The following is a 25940-nucleotide window of genomic DNA, read 5'->3' on the forward strand; positions in this document are numbered from 1 at the left end:
CTTTTATGTGGCCAGTAAAAAGGCATCTCTACAAAATATTTAATGGCGAATTATATTCTTCTTTTTCCCCCCACAGCATTCAATCTAATCAAGTCTCCGCGCCAGGAGTTTTCAAGTTATAGGACATACCTACTCCTCTGCATTCCTTCTACTCTTCTAGTTAACACTAATTTTACACTTATTTCTTAAAGCACCTTCTTTTACCATGTCAAATACATTTCTTCAATGGAAAGAAAATTAAATTATGCTCACAAAAGGAATCACTTATAGTCTAACTGTATCAATGTCACTGAGTTAGGGTATCAGTGAGGGAAGCATGACTGCCATTCTAAGTATAAGCTTGTAACATGTGGTAAAGTTACAGTGTCTTTAATGTCACAAATCTACCTTTTCTGGTTCACACTTCTTTTGCAAAAAATATTTTGGGACTTATAAACTAATCACTTCCTTAATTCTAAATATTTCCTCATGCCGTGATGAATGAAGATACATAAAACTGTCAAAAGAGTCTGCGAATTAATAAAGAAAAAAGGTTTGAAATCAAGTAAGCACAGAAACATACATCATCTCAAAATACATGAATGTAGAGATACAGATTCCTAGTATATATGATGGAACTGCAATTAGTCTTAAATTAATTTTTATCCCCTTGGTAAACCATACTCCACGTACAGAATTTATTTACCCAAAAGATTAAACCTAAGTAGAAAATGGACACATTTCTACAAAATGTCCTACATACACCCAATTATTAAGGGTGCAGAGTTGAAGAAACCAAGATCTCAATGAAAAGTGTATTCACTGTCTCACTAGAAAGTCATTTCTTGAGGAGTACAGTGGTTTGCACATACTGCTAAAACCCCCTCTATGGAAACTCAGTAGTCTGACCTGCTCTCTGCACAAGTGCTACTCTCCAGTCTTTTCAGTCTGACAAAGGACTCTCACATAGAGAAAGTGTTTCTCTAAGCATTTATTTTCACAGAATACAAATGCAAAGACAGGATTAAGTCTGTCCATCTCTATTACAGAGGAACTAACAACAACCAGTACAGAACAAACGCTACAGCTAGAGAAAAGGTACAGCTGCTGTCAGTGCCACAAGTTCTTCTCCTAGACAAAAAGATCAATATTATGGTCTAACAGTCCTCCTTCCAGGATGTTCCAGGACTTCCCCATGAGATTACCCCACAAACAAACCAAAACCTCCCTTCCTCTAACTGCCCGGCAAGCTAACAAAACCTGGTAGATAACTGTGAATGTGCTGTTTTTATTCCCTACTTTCATTCTTTGGTGAAGGGAGATAGAGTAGAAACAAATGTATTACCTAATCAATGCCATTTAGACTTACTTTGGTACCCAAAAATATGTTTAACAAGGAGGAACTGTAAGTTTAGGTTACAGTAGCTAACAAAAAGGGCATACAACAGCGTTCTTGATATCATATAACCTTCTGTTCTACACATATACAACAAAGTCTTTATTACAAAGTAAGACCTAGATTATGTTAAAACTTTGCTCCTTTTTGCCTTAAACCACTGCTCTCAAAGTAACATTTTATGGGACTATAATAAATAAGGTATAAAAGATGCAAATAGAGAATCATAAATTAGAAAGCCAAAAAACAGAAGAGGAAAAAAAGATGTAATACAGAATGAATTGAAAATAGAACATATTATTAAAGTTTTGATTTGAATAAATCATCTATATTTAAAGTTACTTCCTCTTACGTATATTTGCAAGTGACTCCTACTAGATTTTTTGGAAGAAGGAAGATATATTCACTGTTCTTTTAATCAAAAAGAAACCTGTTAACTACTCAAAACCATTCAATTACACTGTGTGTATGCTGTTTTAGCGTTTTGGCACAATAAATATAAGAAGTGAATGTCATATAAAAGGGAATAATCTTATTTTCTCCATGGTATATCAGGGGAAAAGAATACTCATCACATTATCTTGAAATATATAAATCCGTTATTGGCAGTTGGGAGACTTCAAAACTCCTCTAATCAGTAATTTACAAATCCAGCTGGCAGAAAATCAGTAAGAACATAGTTGAACTGAAAAAAACCCTCAATTAACTGGATCTAACTGACATATACAGACATATACAGACTACTCATCCAACAACAACAAAACAAAACACCTTCTTCTCAAACTCACATGGAACATTCATTAAGACAGACCACATTCTGGTCCATAAAACATATGTTAACAAACAGAAATCATAAAAAGTATGCTCTCAGACCACCAAAGAATTAAACTAGACATGTGTAACAGAGAAAGAGTGGGAAAATCCACAAATACTTTTAAACCACACATTAATGCATAGTCACAAAAGTCCTGGGAGAAATTTGAGATGTTTGAAGTAGATAGAAAAAAAATTCCAAAAAGTATCAACATTTTGGGATGTAATAAAGGCAGGAATTTAGAGGAAATTTTATAGCATAGAATGTATATATAAGGAAAGGACAGATCTAAAATCAACAATCAGCTTCTATCTTAGGAAACTAGAAAAAGAGCAAATTAAATCTGAAGTAGAAGAAATAAATAGTGAAAAATTAGAGCAGAAATCAATGAAATTAAAAACAGAAAATCAAGAGAGAAAAATCAATGAATCAAAAAGGCAATTCTTTGAAAAGATCAATAAAAATTGATAAACCTCTAGCTAAGCTAACTAAAATAAGTGAGAGAAAAAATATATCAGAAATGTAGAGGGGCCATCACTATTGATCCCATGGACATTAATTAGAAGGATAATAAAGGAATATTATAAATGGACTCAATACCCACAAATTTGATAACCTAGATGAAATGGACCAACTCCTTGAAAGATACCAACCACCAAAACTTACAAAAGAAAAAACAGATCAATGAAGCAGGCCTATATTTATTTCTTCAAGAAACTGAATTAATATTACTAACCCTCCAAAACAGAAAGTATGAGGCCCAGTCCTAGGTAACTAAAATGAATTAGTTACCAGGAAACATCAAGATAACTCTATGAAAAGCTATGTAAACTTGTTGAAAGCTAGGAAAGACATAAGAATTTTAAAAAGGATAAACTGGACAGAGTTCCATTTGTGCCATTATTATTATATTGATTTTTGCAAAGCAACAATACATACACTATGGTAGCTGACTCTGTACTTAAGAAGAAACTCAAAGTAGCTATGATCTCTAGCTCCGGAGCATTTGGAGTGAATCCAGATGGATTCACCGATAAATTCCATCAAATATTTAAGGAAGAGATTACACTAATTATCTATAATTTCTTCCAGAAAATAGAGGCGGATGAAATATTTCCCAACTCATGACCTAAACATCTGAACAGACACCTCACTAAAGAAGATATACTGATAGTAAATAAGAATATGAAAAGATGCTCAATAGCATGTGTCATAAGGAGAATATAAATTAAAATAATGGGATATCACTACATACCTATTTAGAATGGCTAAAATTCAAACCACTGACATCAGATGCTGGTGAGTATGTGGAGCAAAAGGAATTGTCATTCACTGTTGGTACAGTGAACAAAGGTACTGTCACTTTGGAAAACAGTCTGGTACACTGTTACAAAACAAAACATACACTTATCATACAATCCAGCAATCATGCTTCAGGGTATTTGTCCAAATGAGTTGAAAACTTACGTTCACACAATCTGCAAATAAAACAGCTTTTTATCACTAGTGTCAAAACCTGGAAGTAACTAAGATGTCTTTCAATAGGTAAAAGGATGAAAACAAACTGGTACATCTAGATAATGGGATATTAAGTCAGCACTAAAAATAAATGAGCTATCAAGCCATGAGAAGGCAGTGAGGAACCTTACATTATCTTACTAACTGAAAAGCCATTCTGAAAAGTCTATATACTGTGTGATGGCAACTATATGATACTCTAGAAAAGGCAAAACGACAGAAACAGGAAAAAGATCAGTGGTTACTAAGTATTCTGGTAAAGAAGGAAAAAGAGAGGCAGTTTAGGGAACTTTTAGGGCAGTAAAACTATACTGTATCATCCTATAATGGCATATGTCATTCCACAGAATGTACAACACAAAGAATAGACCTTAAGGTGAACTGTGGTCTTTGGGTGATAACAACGTATATTAGTTCACAGACTAACAAATATGCCATACCAGATGTGAATACAAGATGTGAATAATAAGAGAACTGTGTGTGTGCTGGGGGCCGGAGGGGCATATGGGAACTGTCTTTCCATTCAATTATTCTGTAAACCTAAAATTGTTCCAAAAATAAAATCTATGAATTAAAAAAAAAAAGCAAGAGAAGGATAAGCACGGAATTCAGAGAAATGGTTACCAATCTGGGGGAGACATGAGATGAGATGAAAAAAAGACACAGAGGCTGATATAACTGCATTGGTAACGCTCTGGTTCTTAAGTTGGATAGTGGGATCACAGATACTCATTATTATGCTTCATAACTTGCATATGCAATAAATATGCTTTTCAACTACTAAGTCAAATAAACAAAAATATTCTACACTGAATATACACACATATATTTTTTAATTAGGTTGCTGACTAGAACTAGGTCAATTAATAAATTTCTTGTGAAAACGTACTATAGGTGAGCAACAAAGTATAGCACGGAAAGAACACTGGATTTGGATTGAAACCTCTGCTTTAATTTTGGTTCTGCTTTTTACTAGATTTGTAACCTGAGCAACTGCATTTAATCGCTCCATTTCTAGTCTTTTAAACAGAAATAATAGTTTAAGCACTTCAGGAGGAATAAATGATAGTATATGTAAGGCATATATAAAATAGAGACACTAAATGTACAAAATAAACGTTAATTCCCATTCCCTGATTATGTTGTGAAGATTTTGAGAGACAACACAGCTAAGAATTTAAGGGCACAGGTTAGAGCCAGAATGCCTTGACTCAAACCATAGCTCTAATCCTCACTGGTTGTAGTATGACTGCTATATGCCTCTATTTCTTAAATGGAGATGAGAGTAGCAATATTCACAATGAAGATGAAATAAAATAAATGATGTTAAGTGTTTAGAATAATACAGTGTTATTAGCAGTACAGAGTATGATAACTTTTTCTCATAAACATGATTATTATCTTGAGTTAAGGTCACTGGAAGATTTTTACATTTAAAGTAGCTCTTTTTAAAATTCTAGGTATGAACTAATTCTTGCAGAGATGTAAATAATTTATTATAGGATTTTTCTCCTGTGTTTTCATACATGAAAGCATAAGTACAAAAACAATCTGTCTTGTCATATATAAGGTCTTAAATAGAAAAAAAATGATTAAATTAATGAAGTATTGATAGAGATAAAACCATGTTGCTATATTTAATGATTTGTGACTTCAATCTGATTAAGCCTAAATTCTTATTAAAAATAGGCTTATAACATTCAGGCAAATAATAATTTATTGACAGACACAAAAAGGCAGGATACAGCATATGGTTACATCAAATATATAGCTTCAAATAAATGGTTAGAAATCAAAGCATAGGTTGTTTGTCAAAATAAACTCTAAAACAGCCTTAAAAAAAATAAAGACAGTAAGCATGCTTGATCAATATGGTTCTCACTGAAACTAAATGGCAAAGGTTTAACTTCATTCAATGTATCTTTGAGCACATTTACCTATTAGTTATCAGTTATGTTTCTGAGCCTGAAATTAACTCATTTGTAAAATGAAAATAACCTACATCTGGTTAACATGCAGAGTTACTGTAAGGTGAAATATGATACTACATAAATGAGCATTTAGAAAATTGCTCTGGTTTACATTCAAATACATCCTGGTGAGATAAGGAATGTGATAGAGTCAAGCTGTTTCTGTGTTCTATGACAGTTTAGTTCAGTGACCACTTCATACCTGTTTCCTCATCTTTAAAATGGGGAGTAATGCTGATTCTGCAAGGTTATTGTGAAGGTTAAATAATATATAAACTAGATGCAAGGGCAGAACTGAAGACCAGTGAGAAGCATGCTCTCATATCTGACAAAACCACACATTAACTTCCTATAAGGTTAAAAACAGGAAATGGTGAGTGTGCTAATAATAATAAGTATGTGATGCACATTACAATGTCCTGTAAAATTCAAAACATCCACAATTTTGCTGTATTTATAACAGATTAAACTGTATTAAAGTCTTAGCAAACTAATGATAAACACTTATTTGACCAATCAAAAAATAGATGAAGGCTCCACTATTCTTGGTTTAAAGAAAGAAAGAAAAAAAAAAAAAGCTGTGTTACCTATTCTGATAAATCTGATCACAATTTTAACAAATTTAATCATTTCAGATGGCTACATCCCTCTGTGCTGATGTACTTTAAAAACAAAAATTTGAAATTAATCAACTTAAAAATAAAAAGACATAACAAAGTACTCTCAAACCCAGTAAAAGGTAACACCAGTGAAATAAGTTTGGTATTTTCACGAGCTTAACATTTATGGGTGACAGGTTGCTTTGGAGACATCTTCCAAAGTTATTCTTGGCTGTAAGTATTTATTTAGCTTTATTTAAATTACCCACAATTAAAGTAAAAATAAAATTAATATTCATAAGGCAACTTATAATCCTAAATTACCATAGAAAGAACAACTGGCAACATAAGTTTCTAACAAATAATGCACATGTATTTTTACTGAAAACAACAGGAATCTCTAGTAAGGTTGAGATTTTCTCCGTACTAGAGTATCTTTTAAAGTTTCATATTAGTTTACCACTACTGGAAACTTTTTGGATAGCTTAAAAAAGTCTTTTCTCAAAATTACTAAAATAATAGTCTTTATACACAATATTATAAATATATGTAGTCTCCGATCCAGTCAATAAAAATTAAAGTTAATTCACTCTGATTTTCTACTCGATTTATTTTTTAGAAAAAATTCTGAATATTTTCCTACAAAGGTCAGCTTAAATTAAAAAATTAAGGCAGCAAATAAAGATTCGATAACTTCCTGTTGATGTAAAATAGGAAAACCAAAAGACTTACAAAACAAAATTACAGTTTTTATTCATTTCCTTTTTTGAAGACATTTAGGATTAGCAGAAATAAAGGCAGTTTTCTGTAATCATACAACTTTGTATTCTATAAATATTCTTTGTATTCTATAAATATTCTTAAACTTTTAGAAATAGTATAATATTTCAGCATGTCACCATAATAAGACTAGTAAATATAGAAATTGAAATCATTGACTAAGATTTACCAGGGTATATTTATGATTAAGTGGTTGATGTCTTCTCCCTTTTTTCCCATACCAGAGACGAGACATTTCCTTTCCAGAGCAAATTAAGTTATATCAAATCTCATAAGGAGTGTTTTAAAAAGCATTCTTCCTCTGTTAAAGATAAATTTTCAGCACAAGAGCCCTACTACAGTGACAAAAACAGTTTGCCAGAGACAAAGATTTGATTGACAAGACACAGAGCTAATCACTAAGTAGTATCCATTGCAAAGATAGTTCTGAGTGGAGACTGTAAAGCCAGGGAGGGAAGAGAAGGTTTCCCATGTTTAAGTTTGGTTGCACTGTACCCAAATGTGGAAGAAAAAAAAAGAAAAGGCTCAAAAGTTTAAAGACACAGAGCATGTATTTGCAAACACGAGTACACTAAGAAATACACTAAAAATATGTCATAAAAAAGTACTAAGTGCAGTTTCCAGAGCCCCTCCTAAAGTGCACAAATGATTTTAACTAACATTTTGTTTTGCTCATACAGGCACACAATTCTATTATTTACATCTAAACAATCCAATAAAATGTCATCTTTTATGTGAGCATTTTTTTAAGCAATGAGACATCCCTCTGAGAACCATCCAACCTTATAGGCATTTCATAGAATGCCTATATAAAAATGAAGCAAATCCACAAATAAATCCTATACAAACATTAAAGTGACCAGAAAATTCCTCTACCATTATGCAGTCAAATTTTAAACTGCATTTTCTAATACCTAATTTCTTGAAAAGGTACTTATATTTACTATACCTACATATCAGTGGTACACTCAATCTAACCAAAGAAGTGAACTTTTAAGATTAAATATTATGGTTATAAACTAAAACTACCTAGAGCTCAATTTTAACTAGAATATCAATGCCATAATAGTACACCTGAATATTTCTTCCATTTTAAACCAGGTCCTCTTCCCTTACATCGTGTGTTCACATAAAACTGTGTACACACAATGCCACCCTTCACACATGTACCACCTTTCTATAGTACACACACTGAACCACACCTATAGCTCAACATCTTCTTCCTCCACATTCCATGATGTGTGTGCACAGAACACAGCACACCCCACACTAAATATCCTCAGCACACCCCACACTAAATATCCTCCTTCCCTCTCACACCAGCTATTCCCATCTCCCCAACCAGCCCAACTACACTTACCCTAACATCTCTCTCCCACAGTCCCCTAGAGGTACTGTAACTATCTCCACACTCACCATACTACACACAGTCTCATTACACATACAGTGCACCATGGTCCTGCCTCCCCTCATATGGCACACCCCCCATACACACCAACAACATGATCTGGCAGTACTGGGCTGCCATTTTGAAAACCTATCATCACTTACAGACAAATTTTCTGAAATTAAAAACACTATATATGTACCGAAATGTAGTTTAAATACAGAATACACACCCCAAGCATAGGATAGCTTATTTTGCTGGTTATCTTGTCAACATCCACCAGTACAGCTTCCTCCTAATACAGTTTTGATTTTGCTCAAGTATCTTTTTAGCCATGTCTCTGAGAAGGTTTGCTCCATATCTGGACAGGATGGATCCTTACAGATCTAAACCAGTGGCTCTCAAATTTTAGCTTGCCTCACAATCATTGATATGAAACATTTGTTAAAATAAAGAATGCCAGGTTCCAAAACTAGTTTCTGATTAAGCAAACTAGAGTGGGTTCTGAGAATGGGCTGCTAATGGTCTGGGGACCATACCTTAATGAGAAAAACTAAACCACAATGAAATGTCACCTCACACCTGTTAGATGGCTATTATCAAGAAGAAATAACAAGTGTTGGTAAGGATGTAGAGAAAAGGGAATCCCTGTGTAATACTGGTAGAAATGTAAACTTGTACAACCATTATGAAAAACAGTATGGAGATTCCTCAAAAAATTAAAAAAGTATCATATGATTCAGAAATCTTACTCCTGAGTTATTTTTCCAAAGAAAACAAAAACATGAATTCAAAAATATATATTCACCTCTGTGTTCACTGCATCATTATTTACAATAGCCAAGATATGGAAACAACCTAAGTGTCTAATAATGGATGAATGGATAAAGGTGATGTGGTATATATAATATACAATGGAATACTATTCGGCTGTAAAAAAAAGAATGAATCTTCCCATATACAACAACACGGATGGACCTTGAGAGCATTATGCTAAGTGAATTAAGTCAGACAGAGAAAGACAGATACTGTAGGATCTCATTTATATGTGGAATTTAAAACAACAATAAAAACCAAGTTTACATATTAACAGACAGGTGGTTGCCAGAGGCAAGGAGTTGGATGGAGGCAGGCAAAATGGGTGAAGGGGGTCAAAAGGTGTAAGCTTTCAGTTCTAAAATAAATAAATCATGAGGATGTAACATACATGGTGACTAGTTAGTAATATTGTATTGCATATTTGAAAGTTGCTAAGAAACTATGTCTTGAAGTCCCCATCACAAGAAAAAAATTTTTAACACAATAAGGTGACAAATGCTAATGTTACACTTGTTGTGATGATCATTTTGCATTACATACAAATGTCAAATCATTATGTTGTATACCTGAAACTAATATACTGTATGTCAATTATATGTCAATAAAAAAACTGATTTAAGCTATTTGAGTGTTTTTCAGTGTCTTGAAACCAAATATTTCCTAATAAAAACATATCTAGCAGACATAAATGGAGCTCAGTAAATCTCTTTCTTGTCCTTTTTTTCAGTGTTTAGAAAACATACGAGGTCACTTAAATACTTCTAGATATCCCAGAGATTGAAGGAGATTTTACTTTACCATTAGTGTAAAATGACAGACTACAAAATGAAGTGCTTTTAAGAATATGACAAGTTTCAACGCTGAACATAATTCATAATGCAACCTGTTCTAATTCAGATATTCAACTTAATAATCTTTTTTCCTTGGGGCACCTGGGTGGCTCAGTTGGTTAAGCGTCTGACTTCGGCACAGGTCATGATCTCACTGGTGATGAGTTCGAGCTCAGCATTGGGCTCTGTGCTGACAGCTCACAGCCTGGAGCCTGCCTTGGATTCTGTGTTTCCCTCTATTCTGCCCCTCCCCGACTCATGCTCTGTCTTTCTCAAAAATGAAATAAACATTAAAAAAAATTTAAATAATAATCTTTTTTTCCTCTACTTTCTTTATTGGTGTTGAAATTATATCTTATTTCCTCTGAGTTGGGAGTGGTATACCAGAAACAATTATATGAAATATACTGTACTCAATATTTAAGGTAATATAAATAATTTTAATATTTAAAATCATAAATTAGTCTCTCATTTATCCATCCTGTCTCTTCTCAACACCCATATTAAATAAAATTTTGCACTTTTAATGGAAATTTAATAACCAATAACTTTTGGTTAGTTACCAAGGGAGAATATTAACAAAAAGCAAAACAGTTCAAACTTTGCTGAGGTAGATAATATCCTAAGCTAACATTTTTATTAGTCAAAACAGACAATATTAGACATGATTGATGAGTGTCAAATGCTACTGTGAGAAAATTTATATAGTCTAGTACTGGAGATCTGCTCTATAGCATAGTGCTTACAATAATACTGTATTGTATACCTGAAAATCTAAGAGCGTAGATTTTATGTTAAGTGTTCTTATTACAAAATAATAATAATAATAATAATAATAATAATAATAAAGATGGTAGGAAAAAACTCTTGGAGATGATGGATATATTTATGGTACAGACTGTGGTGCTGGTTTTTATGGATACTTATGGATGTCTAAGTCTCCAAACTTATCAAGCCGTACATATTAAATATGCACAGCTTTTTGTAGGTCAATCCTACCTCAATGAAATGGTTTAAAAAAAAACTTCATGTAGTAATATTATTGAAGAAAATTTATATTAACTCATAAATTCTGTTTTAATCTAGAAAATAATACTTTAAGAACTTAATTGTCTGCAATAGATATCACATTGACAGTCCCCCAAATTCTAATTGCTTTTAATGCTTTTGATTTCTACCTTTTTGTCAGACATTTTAAATTACTTTTGGAGTTATGGTTTGTAATATTATGTGATTTGATCAACATAAAAAGTATATTTTTCTTTAATTGCCTTTATCTAAGACAAGCGACCTATTTAATGACTTAGACATAGAGAGTACTTTCACTTTGAATAAAATCAGTTCTGTATGGATTTTGCTGGCTAGGCAGAGGAGTGGTTAAGAAAGTTTGTTTCATTTTATATATTGCCTCAATTTTAATTTTGGCATTACGTGTGCTTCAATTAAAAAAAATATCTTTCTGTTTAGGGTACCTGGGTGGCTCAGTATGTAGGTTAAGCGTTCAACTCTTGATTTCAGCTCAGGTCATGATCTCATGGCTTGTGGAATCGAGTCCTGCACTGGACCCTCTGCTGGCAGCATGGAGACTGCTTGGATCCTCTCTCTCCCTCTTACTCTGTTCCTCCCTGCTTATGCTTTCTCTCTCTCTCAAAGATACATATTTAAAAAAAATCCTTTAAAAAATCCTTCTGTTTAATAAAGTATTGGAATACTCATTATCTGACAACTTAAGAGAGAAAATATTAACCAAACAATTTAAGTCATCTCAGAAACCAAAAACTGAATGAAATATATTTTTATCAATACTTTGGCAAGGGTGAGAAATGAGGACTAAACCAAAGCATATTGTTCTAATACTAATCATTACTTAAAATTTTTTTTTTCTGAATACTTTTTATTTTTTAAATTTACATCCAAATTAGTTAGCATATAGTGCAACAATGATTTCAGGAGTAGATTCCTTAATGCCCCTTACCCATTTAGCCCATCCGCCCTCCCACAACCCCTCCAGTAACCCTCAGTTTGTTCTCCATATTTAAGTCTCTTATGTTTTTTCCTCCCCCGTTTTTATATTATTTTTGTTTCCCTTCCCTTATGTTCATCTGTTTTGTCTCTTAAAGTCCTCATATGAGTGAAGTCATATATTTGTCTTTCTCTAATTTCGCTTAGCATAATACCTTCCAGTTCCATCCACATAGTTGCAAATGGCAAGATTTCATTCTTTTTGATTGCCAAGTAATACTCCATTGTGTGTATATGTGTGTGTGTGTGTGTATACACCCCACATCTTCTTTATCCATTCATCCATTGATGGACATTATTGGGCTCTTTCCATACTTTGGCTATTGTTGATAGTGCTGCTATAAACATTGGGGTGCATGTGTCCCTTCAAAACAGCACACCTATATCCCTTGGATAAATACCTAGTAGTGCCAACTGCTGGGTTGTAGGGTAGTTCTATTTTTAATTTTTTGAGAAGCCTCCATACTGTTTTCCAGAGTGGCTGCACCAGCTTGCATTCCCACCAGCAACGCAAAAGAGAGCCTCTTTCTCCGCATCCTCGCCAACATGCTGTTGCCTGAATTATCAATGTTAGCCATTCTGACAGCTGTAAGGTGGTATCTCACGGTATTTGTATTTCCCTGATGTTGAGCATTTTTTCATGTGTCGGTTGGCCATCTGGATTTATTTGGAGAAGTGTATATTCATGTCTTTTGCCCATTTCTGCACTGGATTATTTGTTTTTTGGGTGTTGAGTTTGATAAGTTCTTTATAGATTTTGGATACCAACCCTTTATCTGATATGTTGTTTGCAAATACCTTCTCCCATTCTGTCGATTGCTTTTTAGTTTTGCTGATTGTTTCCTTTGCTGTGCAGAAGCTTTTTATTTTGATGAGGTCCCAATAGTTCATTTTTGCTTTTGTTTCCCTTGCTTCCGGAGACATGTTGAGTCGGGAGTTGCTGTAACCAAAATCAAAGAGGTTTCTGCCTGCTTTCTCCTCGCGGATTTTGATAGCTTCCTGTCTTACATTGAGGTCTTTCATCCATTTTGAGTTTATTTTTGTGTATGGTGTAAGAAAGTGGTCCAGGTTCATTCTCCTGCATGTCGCTGTCCAGTTTTCCCAGCACCACTTGCTGAAGAGACTGTCTTTATTCCATTGGATATTCTTTCCTGCTTTGTCAAAGATTACTTGGCCATACATTTGTGGGTCCATTTCTGGGTTCTCTATCCTGTTCCATTGATCTGAGTGTCTGTTCTTGTGCCAGTACCATACTGCCTTGATGATTACAGCTTTGTAGTATAGCTTGAAGTCTGGGATTGTGATGCCTCCTGCTTTGGTTTTCTTTTCAAGAGTGCTTTGGCTATTCACAGTCTTTTCTGGTTCCATACAAATTTTAGGATTATTTGTTCTAGAGCTCTGTGAAGAATGCTGGTGTTATTTTGATAGGCATTGCATTGAATATGTAGATTACTTTGGGTAGTATCGACATTTTAACAGTATTTGTTCTTCCTATCCAGGAGCATGCAATCTTTTTCCATTTTTTTTTGTGTCTTCAATTTCTTTCATAAGCTTTCTATAGTTTTCAGTGTATAGATTTTTCACCTCTTTGGTTAGATTTATTCCTAGGCATTTTATGGGTTTTGGTGCAATTGTAAATGGGATCGATTTAATCATTACTATTTTAAAAATGAAAAACACTATTATGCCATATAATCTTTTGGCACATAATACTAGTGAACTCATATTTTAAAATTTAATCAACAAGTATAAACCTGGGAGGTAAACTTCTAAATAAATCTATTACAGTTAATATAATAAAGTCAATTACTTAATTGTTTTTATCATTCTAGGGGCAATCGATGTTTTAGTTAGTAGGTCTGGAGTATCAAAGATACTGAAGTAGAAGTGGTATAAAATTAACTTTAGAGATGAAAAATGGAAAAATTTTTGCCAGCTTTTATCCTAAAAAGAGTGAAAGTCAACCCAAAAGAAGTGGGACAAAAAAGCAATGTAGCTTAAAAAGCTCCACTTTTGAGACCTGTGTCATCAAGCAGCAAGACTGGCATACCCAACACGTGACACTTTGAGACCCAAAACTTTCGGAGGATTCTAAATGAGAGTCTCTTGAAGTTGGTACTTGGGGTTGAGGGTAATACCACCTGAAGGGTGCATTCATGAGCCATGTGGTACTTGGTGACAGAATAAAACTGACTTATATTACTGTAGTATCACTTTCATTGCATGATAAGAAATTTTAAAAATTCCATTTATAATACAACAGATAAATTTAAAAGATGAATGCAAAATTCACATGAGTCTTAAAGACAGGCTTCAAAGATATTTTAAGCTTATCAGGGTAGCCACTGCATTAGACTATACTATTAGATTCTTGGGCACTTGTCAAGTACATCAAACTTCAAAAGGTATTTGATGGACAAGTTCAAGAGGTGGTGATGAATGACTCACAGTCAGGTATGTTTTTTGGTTTCCCTCTCCTTGTAGTGCCTCTGAGTACACAATATGATAAAAATCTTTTGGTGTATAAAGGGAGCTATGCCTGAAGTAATTCTGCCTGACTGTTATTGATAAAACAAACAAACAAACAAAACAAAGAAACAATATGCTTTTAAAAATCAAGGCATAAAATAATTAAACCATTCTCCATAGTGAACCAAATTTATGTTTTAGGTATGCAGATGCAACACACAAAGTAAGAGGAATTTTATGAAAAATATTTTATACAATGGAACTTTCATGACAGGAACATGAAAATTAAATTACAGTATGGTCAATGTAGTGTGAAAGAATGTTCCACAGTCTTAGCATTGCATATGTTTAACACAACATGTGAAGTGATGACATGGGATAGCAGAGTGGTTTTTCCCCTTCTATTGTACAATGTCATCACCTAAGGAGCTGTATAGAATACGGACTTTGACTTGGTCTGAGGTGACCCTGAGGCAGTAAGTTTTGAAAGCTCCCCCAAATGATTAAAAGTTTCTGCCAAGACTGAGAATTTGGTATGGTGAAAAGGACTATAGGCTCTGAATTACCGATTAACTATTATGATTTGCTACAACGAGGATTTGGGCTAAGTAAGAAACAAGTTTAGAGAAATTATCTATAAAATAAAGATGACAGTCTATGATTAGATGGGTTGCTCTAGATCTAAGACAGAATAACATTTTGATAACACTGTGGGGAAGCTATCAGCAAAATCTAGACTGTAGGACATCCTAGAGAAAAAAAAAACTGATTTCTTAAAAATGAAAATTACAAGGAAAAAAACAAAGCACAACAAAGAAATAGACAGAGAATCTACATTTACAGAGACTTAGGAGACATTTTAACTGACTGAAACATTTGGAGCTTAGTTGCATCCTGATTCAAAGAACAAATCATAAAAATACATTCATGTTACATATATTTTAAACATATTTATGACATTTGAAGAAATGTGAACTGGGGAAAAGGAAGGATCATAGAATAAGTCGATAAAGCACAGTGATTGGTATATGCAACTTCATTATACTATTTATCTCTATTTTTGTTTGTTTATCAAATCAAGGCACTATCATCAGTAAATAGTGCCAATAGGCATCTTTCCCCACCTTTACCTTAAGACCTTCCAATACTTTGTTGAAATGTCATTAGAATACCTCCCTTGTCAGTGAAAATCCATAAAAACAATCCCTATCAAAACCAAAAAGTAACATTTTTCACAAAACTGCAATGCACCACATAAACCATTAGCCTCACTACACATGCTCTCTACTTGTCATTGGACACTGGCAGAAACCAAGGGAAAAGAATCTACCATAAGTACCTCCTTCTCAGTTGAAAGGGAAGGTCATTAATCTGCCATAGCAGAAGGATTCATAATTAAGAAATTTAAGATATTACGGCTGAAAAAAAACAAACTTGAGGTAAGGTGATATATGTTTTTTAATTTTTAATGTTTTTTTTTTAAATTTATTTTTTAGACAGAGAGAGACAGAGCATGAGCAGGGGAGGGGCAGAGAGAGAGAGGGAGACACAGAATCTGAAGCAGTCTCCAGGCTCTGAGCTATCAGCACAGAGCCTGACGCCGGGCTTGAACTCACAGACTGTGAGATCATGACCTGAGCTGAAGTCAGACGCTTAACTGACTGAGCCACCCAGGTGCCCCAGTAAGGTGATATTTTTATGCTAACTACATTTGTACTGACTAAACTAGAATAATAAAGAGTAGATGGTAAAGAATATTAATCTTTTACACACCCTGAGTCATATGCATAGATTTCTCAGGTTTTTTTCTCCCAATAATCAGGCATCTTTGTTCTGATGGGTCATTAGAGGCTCTTACTTCTGACCACTTTAAAATTGGCTAACTCTGCTCGCAGTGAATGTAGATTTCTGCTGCTCTCACCTCTCTCTGGAATTTACTATACAAATTTCTAATTCTGTACTCTTTTCTTCCTTTTCTCATCATTTCTAATTCTTAAATTCCAGTATTTTCTAATGATCTTCAATAGGACTTTCAACTTGAGGGGCACCTGGGTGGTTCCAGTCAGTTCAGCGTCTGACTTCTGCTGTGCTGATAGCTCAGAGCCTGGAGCTTGCTTCAGATTTTGTGTGTCCCTTTCTCTGCCCCTCCCTGGCTCACACTCTGTGTCACTTTTTCTCTCTCAAAAATAAACAAACATTAGGGGCGCCTGGGTGGCTCAGTCGGTTAAGCATCCAACTTCAGCTCAGGTCATGATCTCACAGTTTGTGGGTTCGAGCCCTGCATCAGGCTCTGTGCTGACAGCCTGCTCAGAGCCTGCAGCCTGCTCCAGATTCTGTGTCTCCTTCTCTCTCTCTGCCCTTCCCCCCACTCACGTGCACATTCTCTCTCTCTCTCAAATATACATAAACGTAAATATTAAAATTTTTTTAAAAGAGACCTTAATTTAAGAACATTAGAAATTGAAAAAAAATAGGACTTTCAATGTGCATATTTCAGAACTGAATTTATTTCAAATATTATAGAATTTTTCTTGGTACCTTAAGTGCACATTTTAGTAATTTGGGGTGCCATAGTTTGGATTAAATTTTAACACATTTGGGAGTAATGATGAAGGTAATGTTGAATCTATAAAGAGTTAATAAACAGTGGAGACACCAGGGAAAATAATCCTGGAAGATTAAAGAATAAATATTTTCAGATTATCATAGTATATAGAGAACATTTGTTGCTGACGTGCATCAGAAGAACAAAAACAAATGGATTACACTTATAGAGATATGTTTCTTTAAACTCACTATTAAGAAAGAACTTTCTAACAGAGTTCTCCTAAAATGAAAAGTACTGCCCTTTGAGGTGATAAACTCTACCACGGAATTATGTTAAAGCAGAACAAAGAACAGTGTAAAATAGGAGAGGCTGAACTGCCAGTTAATTCTAACTTCCAGCATCTATAAATTTATGACCAATTTACTACAACTGGCATAAGAACTTATTTTAGGATGTAGACTATCATGAAAAATGAGCAAAACTTTTATATCCTATTTTAATCTATGCCCAAATTTATTCCTTAATCCAATAAACAGCAATATAAAAATAATATTGAGAATGAATTATATGCTTGCATTGTTCTTAGCTCTGAGAATACAGTCATGTGTGAAGCTGACAAAATCCTGCCCTCACGGCGCTTACAATGGGAGAGGGACAGGACTCACACAGAAGAGAAGTTGGAGCAGAGTAAGTTAATCATATGCAAAAGTTTTCCCAATGTATAAATTTCTGGTTAGCAATATATTTCTGCCTAAATAGCAGTCAGGGATGATAATCTCCTAAGTATCAAGGAAGCAGAGTAAGCAGAGTAGAGTAGCTAGTTTTAATCAAACAGACTGATGTCCATGTTGGCAGCCGTAAGTTCATCCTATATTCTAAGTCACCTATTCTCTGTCTCTAGGTAGAAAAAAGCCCCCCAACACCACTTCACAGTTTGAAGTATTTATTCTTACCTAAGTGCTCTAAAAAAAATTCCATTTGTACAATGAGAACATTTAAAATACTTATGTCATTATACATTTGTTTACCAACAGTGAACCCTAATGTAAACAATGGGCTTTGGATTAAAAAATACATACTTTTTAGGCACTTAGTAACCATCGGGCACTAGAGGAGCATAAGGTACAAGAGAAATACAATACAAGCAATACCCGATTATAAATTTTCTAGTAAATCCATTAAAAAAAAGTTAAAATAACTGTTTTTTACTTAACTCAATATATCTAAAATACTGTAATTTCAACATAATCAATATAAAAATTAATGATATTTAAATTTTTTCTTTTAATTCTAGATCTTTAAAATCCAGTATATAGTTTGTATTTACAGGGAACATGTTAATTCATACTAGCCACATTCCAAAAGTGCTGAATAGCTACATGTGGGCAGTAACTATTGTATCTATAGGAATTCGTATGCTCTGCACTACAGCACCCCTCAAGTCAGACATTAAATTTTCACAGGAAATACCTAATGGTGTTTAGATTTAGATTTATTTAGATTTCATAAAACTTACAGTGGAAAATTCATTTATCCTAGTTGTTCCAAAAGTATTAAAAACTTATCCAATAGCTGAATCAAGTATCCACATTAAAATTTAACTAAAATTAAGAAAAATTAAAAATTCAATCCCTTAGTTGCATTAGCCACATTTCAAGTACAAAATAGCCACATAGTAAACATGTGGCTACCAGACTAGACAGTACAGCACTGTTCCTAGACAACACAGCAAAAAGTTTCTAAAATTAATTTTTTTCTCTGCCATTTACTTTTTATTTGAATTAATTCTTGCTGAAAACAAGTGAGGAGACATTTATTTCTTCTTTAGAAATTTCAACTTGCAGAATCTGCCACAAGAACTGAGGAAATTCCTTTGAATCAAAATAGTTAATAATCAAATAATCAACCAGATAGTCTATCACTTTCAAGGTTAAGTGCTCCAACTCCAATGGAGAAAAGTCCATTACCTGATTGAAAATATTGCCACTCACCTTGCCGCTCAAGTTAGAAACTTCAATGTTATCTAGATGTCATTAAATACTGTCTTAACACCTAGGTAATAATACCTGCTTTAAAAACTTAATTTCATCACCTTCCACTCTACCTTCAACTGTTGCTCCCATAGTACAAGTACCCATCTTTGATCATCTGTTCTATTTTAAAAGCTTCCTAAAACGAATTTTAAATACACAGAGACTATTTACGTATGTCAACACCCATGTAACTAAGCTTCACCCAGAATAAATACAGAATATTTCCAGTACTCTATAAAAGTTCCTTCTTGTCCCTAGTGACTCTCTCAACCCCCAGAAACTGGCAGTTTGATGGACTTTTGATTAGTTCTGCCTTGTTGAACTTCATGTAAATGTAATTATATAGTATATACTCTTTTATGCCTGGCTTGATTTCTTTAATTAAACACATTATCTATGAGATTCATCCATGTTGTTGCCTATGCAAGTGGATCTTTTTTATTGCTATGTTATTTGGAATTTCATGAATTTTCCAAAATTTATTTATACATTCTCCTGATAGGAGGCATTCAGGTTGTTTCCAGTTTGGGGCCTACTGTGAATAAAGCTGGTATGAAGATTAATAATGTTAGTTAAAGTATTAAAGAACCCAAAATAAATGTTCAATATATGTTACTTCTTTCCCTCCATAATATTGGGAGTTACAGTACAAACTGATGCTGAACAGACTACACAAAATGAACTTAATTCAAAATCAGGTTCACATTTTAAATGAAAGACTTGCCATGTATACCTTTAATCATTATACATGTTAAGGACATGCACCATAAATTCATATCACATAAACCATAAACATTAACACCAAATGGATAACAAAATTTAATCCCACATAGTATCACATTTTAGCATCTGCTCTATAATTTCTAATGCATCAAGAAGACATTAATCCAAGCAACCACAACAGAAAAAACAGATTTTGCCACCCCATCAATCTGATAAGACAAAGCAGGTAAAACATTATATGTAATATTAAAAGATGTATTTCCAAGAGGTTACAGAAAGTTAATTAGTGTTATTCTGGCCATTTAAACAAGTTCAGTAAATCTGAGCATGTGAAATTTTTACACTTTGTAAAATTAGCCTAAGCTTAATTCCCTAGCGTTAATGTAAATTCATTTCAAAATAATGCCTGGGAATGAACTTAGAAAGCAGTGCTAATTTGAATGAATGTGTCAAATGACTAGTGTACTTCTTCTGTGCAGGAAATAATATTAAAAGGAATCAGATCAGAAATAAATGTTTTATAAAAATTAGTAAAACAGTAATTAGTATTCTAAAATATACTCAATAAGTCATTTTATTGTTAAGTTGCTTCTCTAATATTTTAAATCAAAAGGAAAATAATAAATAGTAGTAAACCAAGGTCACTAATCAGATTCATTCAATAAACATGTATGCAAGGAAAATAAACCTTTAAAAATTATCCTTTTGTGCAAAGATCACTTGACTTTGCCTGTACTACTATAAAGCTATAAATTCACACGAAGTAAAAAAGATCCACAAAAAACCTGCACATGTTTCTCCTTACCTCCCATTCTCTGGCTGCAGCTTCATTAGTAGAATCCTCATTTGTTTCAGATTCTTCAAGCTTTTTTACTACTATAAATCCAGGTTCTCTGGTACATTCACCAGTATCTTCTGCATATATTTCTGGACTCCACTGAATGAAGAAGGCATACAAGTGGTCTGTCCTGTTAGAACAAGTGACTATTAATAATAGACCTAGCATTTACAAAATGGTATTTGTTAAATATCTTCACAAAACCTGAAGACTTAAAATACAAAATATACTATGCTTTATTTAAGGAGATAACAAAGCCTAATGTCAGGAAGACATTAACTCAAAAAAAATTTACTTGGCTGTATTCTGTCAAATTGTTCTCAGAAAACTAGTAAGATTTTCCTTGGCATGTTTTTGAGTAAGCTCAGATGCTACCCATGATAATGTTCATCTTTAAAGAAACTAGTGATGGGAAGGGAAATTGAACCTGCGATCGTGACCTCATTCACACAATGACCTAATTATCTAAAACAGAAATAAACAATTTATAAATGTGGACATTACACAAAATTTTCCCAAGTCAATAAAAATTTAATGTGCTTAACTTTTAAATCATACTAGGAACACACAATGCATTCTTGGTTCAGAAACAGATGATCTAATCTTTTAAGTCTCTTTCTCCATTTTCAATTTTACCATAGCAAAACCTGCTGTTACAAAAGATAATTAAATCCCTGATAAACTTATTTGAGGATCAAATACACATTTCAAATATCTATGTTTGTGGCTATCAATTAGTAGGGATAAGAGATTATAGATCATTACCTACCTTGAGGTAAGAACTATACTATTTAATATTTTGATGAAACTTCTTGCTCTATGACATTTTAGCTACCTAAAATTCATTTTTTTTTTTGCATTAAACCACAAAGAGGAATAAAATTTAAACTGGGGTAACTTAAGGGACACCTAGGTAGTTTAGTCTGTTAAGCATCAGACTTCGGCTCAGGTCATGATCTCAGTTCATGAGTCTGAGCCGCACACTGGGCTCCCTGCTGTCAGCACAGAGCAGCAGCACAGAGCCTACTTTGGATCCTTTGTCCCCCCCTCTCTCACTGCCCCTACCCAGCTCATGCTCTCTCAAAAAAAAAAAAAATATATTTAAAAAAAGGGGGGTAAATTAAAAAACACAAAATAGGAGTTAAATTATTTTTAAAAGATTTGATGTCAAGTTTTTAAAACTACTTTTCTACTGGTGTTAAGTGATATGTAAGATAATTTTAATTCAAGCAGTCTCAATAATGTTTTTGTTTTTTACCTTTCTTGTGGCACAGCAAACCAATATTCGTGTTTCTTATCTCTCTGTGCATACTGTTGCATTGTTGCACTTGCTTGAGAAACAAATGTTTTCCTCATTGGTTTTCCAACTCTGAGACATAAGAACTTATGCAATCGATGCCTTCTCTTTTCTTTTAAAAGTGCAGAACCTAGAAATGAGATACAAACAGAATTCATTCCATTCTCATATACCATGCTTAAAAAATTCAGATAAAGTGATGTTTATCTCCAAACTTCTAACAAATATAGAATAAAATTTTAATTTACTGACACTTACTTACATGAATTTTCTTAAGGAACTTTTATTTTCTTCCAAAGGTAAAGTGACAGGTACAACCAGACCAATGAACTAGCACCCAAGTAATGAACTGAAATTATGTCTAAGCGCATTAAGAAAAAATGTGAAAGTTTCAGCAACTCTTCTATTAAATTTTTGTGTGGAACAACCATATTAAAGTAATTATATGCACAAACATAATTTTCTGCATGTTCTCTATCAACCTTCTAGAATATCTAAAAATATTTGCAGAACTTCAAAAGGTTTACTTTTCATATAGTTGTAATAAACAAAAATTTACTAAAAAAAATTTCTGAAGCTTTTACATATATATGAAAGTAGGATATAACAGTCAAAAATATGCTGGACTCAGCCATGTGGACAGTTTATTAAGCCTGAAATATCTCTAACTTCCCAAATAGAGATGCTGATGTAAGGTACACTGAGGGTCTGACACTATGAAAGAATTCAGGATTTTGGACATCATGTTTCCGAAGTTGGCATACTATGGAAGAATAAGCACTTTACAGTCAGGAGAGCTGGGTACTAGTCATGGCTTTCTTCTGTACAATACTGCAAAAGGTGCATAATCTATATGAGCCCCAATATTTGCATCTGATTAAAAGAGTGAACCTTTACCATTTTCCCCACAAATATTCCACAGCTGTGTACCTATTAAATCATGCTATATTAAAAAGTCACTAAAAATTAGAAATCTGGATTATTTCCCTATGACAGAACTTCTAGCTACTTAACATCATATCCCACACCCAAAAGCCCCACTAAAATGAAAGTAATCTACCACATTAGGTTAAACAGAATCCCTCACTTTATCTTTTTCAAAGGTTTCAAAATATAAGAAAACCGTAAGACACAAGGATATCAAATAAAGATATTCACACCAGCATTCTTTACAAATATCAAAGACAGGAAATAACATGAATTGTTAATAACAACTGAATGTGTTAACAATATGGAAGTTGTTAAAATATAGGGCCATTAAAAACCATATTTTCAAAAACTATAATGACTTGGGAAATTATTCATGACACAAAATATTAAGTAAACAAAGGATACAACACTATCATCCTGATTTTATATAAAAAATATCTATGTATAGATACCTACAAATATCAAAATCGTATACATGTTGTATTTAAACGTGTGTGTATACACACATACACACCAAAAATCAAAAATAAATGTAACAATTGTTAACAATGAGTATTTCATTGATGAATTTCAGGTAATTTTTATCAATTTTCTAAAAATTTCCTACACTTGTCAAATGTTCTTTAATGAACATTAGTTCTGAATAAGGAAAAAGGTATTACAAAGGAACTATTCATATTCAATCTTTTATAGAATTTTATTTGAGCAAATTAATTCTTTAACATCTACTGACTACAATCTTTAGATCATTAGGATATCTAAAAAAGATGGTGCAAAGAAAATTCAGTACGTATTTTAAAAACTGAACCAAACTCTCATGTATTGCTGGCGGAAATATAAAATGTGCAGCCATTGTGAAAACAGTTTGGGCGTTCCTCAAAAAATTAAACAGAGAAATACCATAGGATCCAGCTAATCTACTGTTGGGTATATATCCAAAAAAATGGAAAAGAGGGATCTGAGCAGATATTTGTACACTAATGTTCAGAGCAGCATTATTCACAATGGCCAAAAGGTGGAAACAACCCAAATGTACATTAACAAATAAATACATAAAAACAATGTGTTATGTATAGTTAGCCCTTGAATGAGACAAGGTTAGGGACACCAACCCCCAACACAGTCAAAAATCTGCATATAAACGTTTGACTCACCCAAAACTTAACTACTAATAGCCTACTGTTGACTGGAAGCTTTACCAATAATATAAACACTTGATTCACACAGGTTTTGTATGTTATATGTATTATATTCTGTATTCTTACAATAAAGTAAGCTAGAGAAAAGAAAATGTTAAGAAAATCCTAACGGGTACATGGGTGCATTAAGCATCTGACTTGATTTCGGCTCAGGTCATGATCTCACAGTTTGAGTTCAAGCCCTGCATTGGCTCCGCGCTGACAGTGGGGAGCTTGCTTGGGATTCATATTCCCTCTCTCTCTCTGTCTCTGTCTCTCTCTCCCTGCCCCTCCCCTGCTTGTGTGCTCTCTTTCTCAAAATAAACTTTAAAAAAAGAAAATCATGAGGTGGCTGGGTGGCTCAGTTGGTTAAGTGACTGACTTTGGCTCAGGTCATGATCTCATGGTTCCACGAGTTCGAACCCCGCATCAGGCTCTGGGCAGACAGCTCAGAGCCTGGAGCCTGCTTCAGATTCTGTGTCTCCCTCTCTCTCTCTGCCCCTCCCCGACTCACACACTCTCTCTCAAAAATAAATAAATATTAAAAAAAAAAAGAAAAAAGAAAAGAAAATTGTAAGAAAAAAATACATTTACAGTATTGTAATGTAATAAAAAAAAAAAATCATGTATAAGGGGACCTGCACAGTTCAAACCCATGTTGTTCAAGGGTCAACTGCATAATAGAGTATTATTCAGCTTTAAAAAGAAGCAAATTTTCATACATGCCACACCAAAGATAAAACTTAAAAGTCATTGTGCTAGGGGTAATAAGCCACATACAGAAGAACAAATATTGTTATGACTCCACTTATATGAGTTGTCTCATATATAGACAGAAGTTCTCAGAGACAAAAAGTAGAATGATGGTTGCCAGGAGGTGAGGGGAGAATGAGGAGTTACTACTTCACGGGTGCAGGATACCTTTTCTGTTTGGAAAGATGATAAAGTTCTGGAAATGGCTAGCGGTGATGACTGTACAACATGAAGGTACTTAATGCCACTAAAATTTACACTTAAAAATGGTTACTACGGTAAACTTTATTTCAGCAATAAATTACTGAATTTAAGTTTTATAATTTCATATGTAAATTGGATTGATTAGAATCAATATTCTGCCAGAATATCAGAAATGCTGGCTAGGTTCCCTGAAGCACACCCCATTATGTATTAAGTGGAAGCAGTGCACGTTAGAAAACAACATGGTCTACTACTATAATTTTCACTAAGTAAACTACTAAAAACCAAACTGAAAGAGAAATGGCATTTTAATTTATTATTCTTGGTGCCTTATAAAGGGAAATGTTTAATCAGACAATGATAGACTTCCAGATACTTGGAATAATTTCAGAAATAAACTTGTACGTCTAATTGCGCTTTTTTAAAAAAAGGTACAATTACAAACTTTGGCAATTACACTATTACAATTACAAACTGCAATTACATTATTTTATGTGCAATGAAAAAAGGCCTTTTAATGAGGTAACATACCAAGAACTAAGAGAAATGGAAAAATCAAAGGTATTCCAGAACTTGTGTGCATTTTCAAGAAATTAATTGTTTAAAGATAGAACACAGTCAGGAGGGTGTACACATGGTGGAAAAGATGCTCATTATGTGTTTAATCCGCCATGGGATAAGGAAAGACAAGACTAGGAACTAGACACCATATACTTACCCCTGGAGAAAAGTAGCAGTCAAGGGCCACTAGATTGTCCTTCAGAGTGGCCTATGATACAGCAGCTTTTTAGTCCGTGAGGAAGGAGGAAGACAATATGCAGTAAGATGAATTAACTTTATATATTCCTTAACA

At 33.6% G+C, this 25940-nt stretch overlaps 1 protein-coding gene across 15 annotated transcripts in view; it reads right to left on the reverse strand.

Moving 5' to 3' along the window:
• The window catches only part of OXR1 (oxidation resistance 1), a 448199-nt gene that overhangs the window by 13721 nt on the left and 408538 nt on the right, over positions 1 to 25940 (reverse strand). For 13 of the 15 annotated variants that reach the window (XM_027064028.2, XM_053208273.1, XM_027064030.2 and 10 more), the window contains 2 exons: positions 21984 to 22152; positions 20693 to 20855 (listed from right to left, as the gene is read on the reverse strand). In XM_027064028.2, coding sequence (XP_026919829.1) covers positions 20693 to 20855; positions 21984 to 22152 — 332 coding nt within the window. Of the gene's footprint in view, positions 1 to 7225; positions 8287 to 20692; positions 20856 to 21983; positions 22153 to 25940 lie in introns of those variants that run through there. The other 2 variants (XM_015070441.3, XM_015070442.3) reach the window with 2 other exon arrangements.

The sequence above is a fragment of the Acinonyx jubatus genome, chromosome F2 (assembly GCF_027475565.1).
Source record: "Acinonyx jubatus isolate Ajub_Pintada_27869175 chromosome F2, VMU_Ajub_asm_v1.0, whole genome shotgun sequence".
Taxonomy (NCBI): domain Eukaryota; kingdom Metazoa; phylum Chordata; class Mammalia; order Carnivora; family Felidae; genus Acinonyx; species Acinonyx jubatus.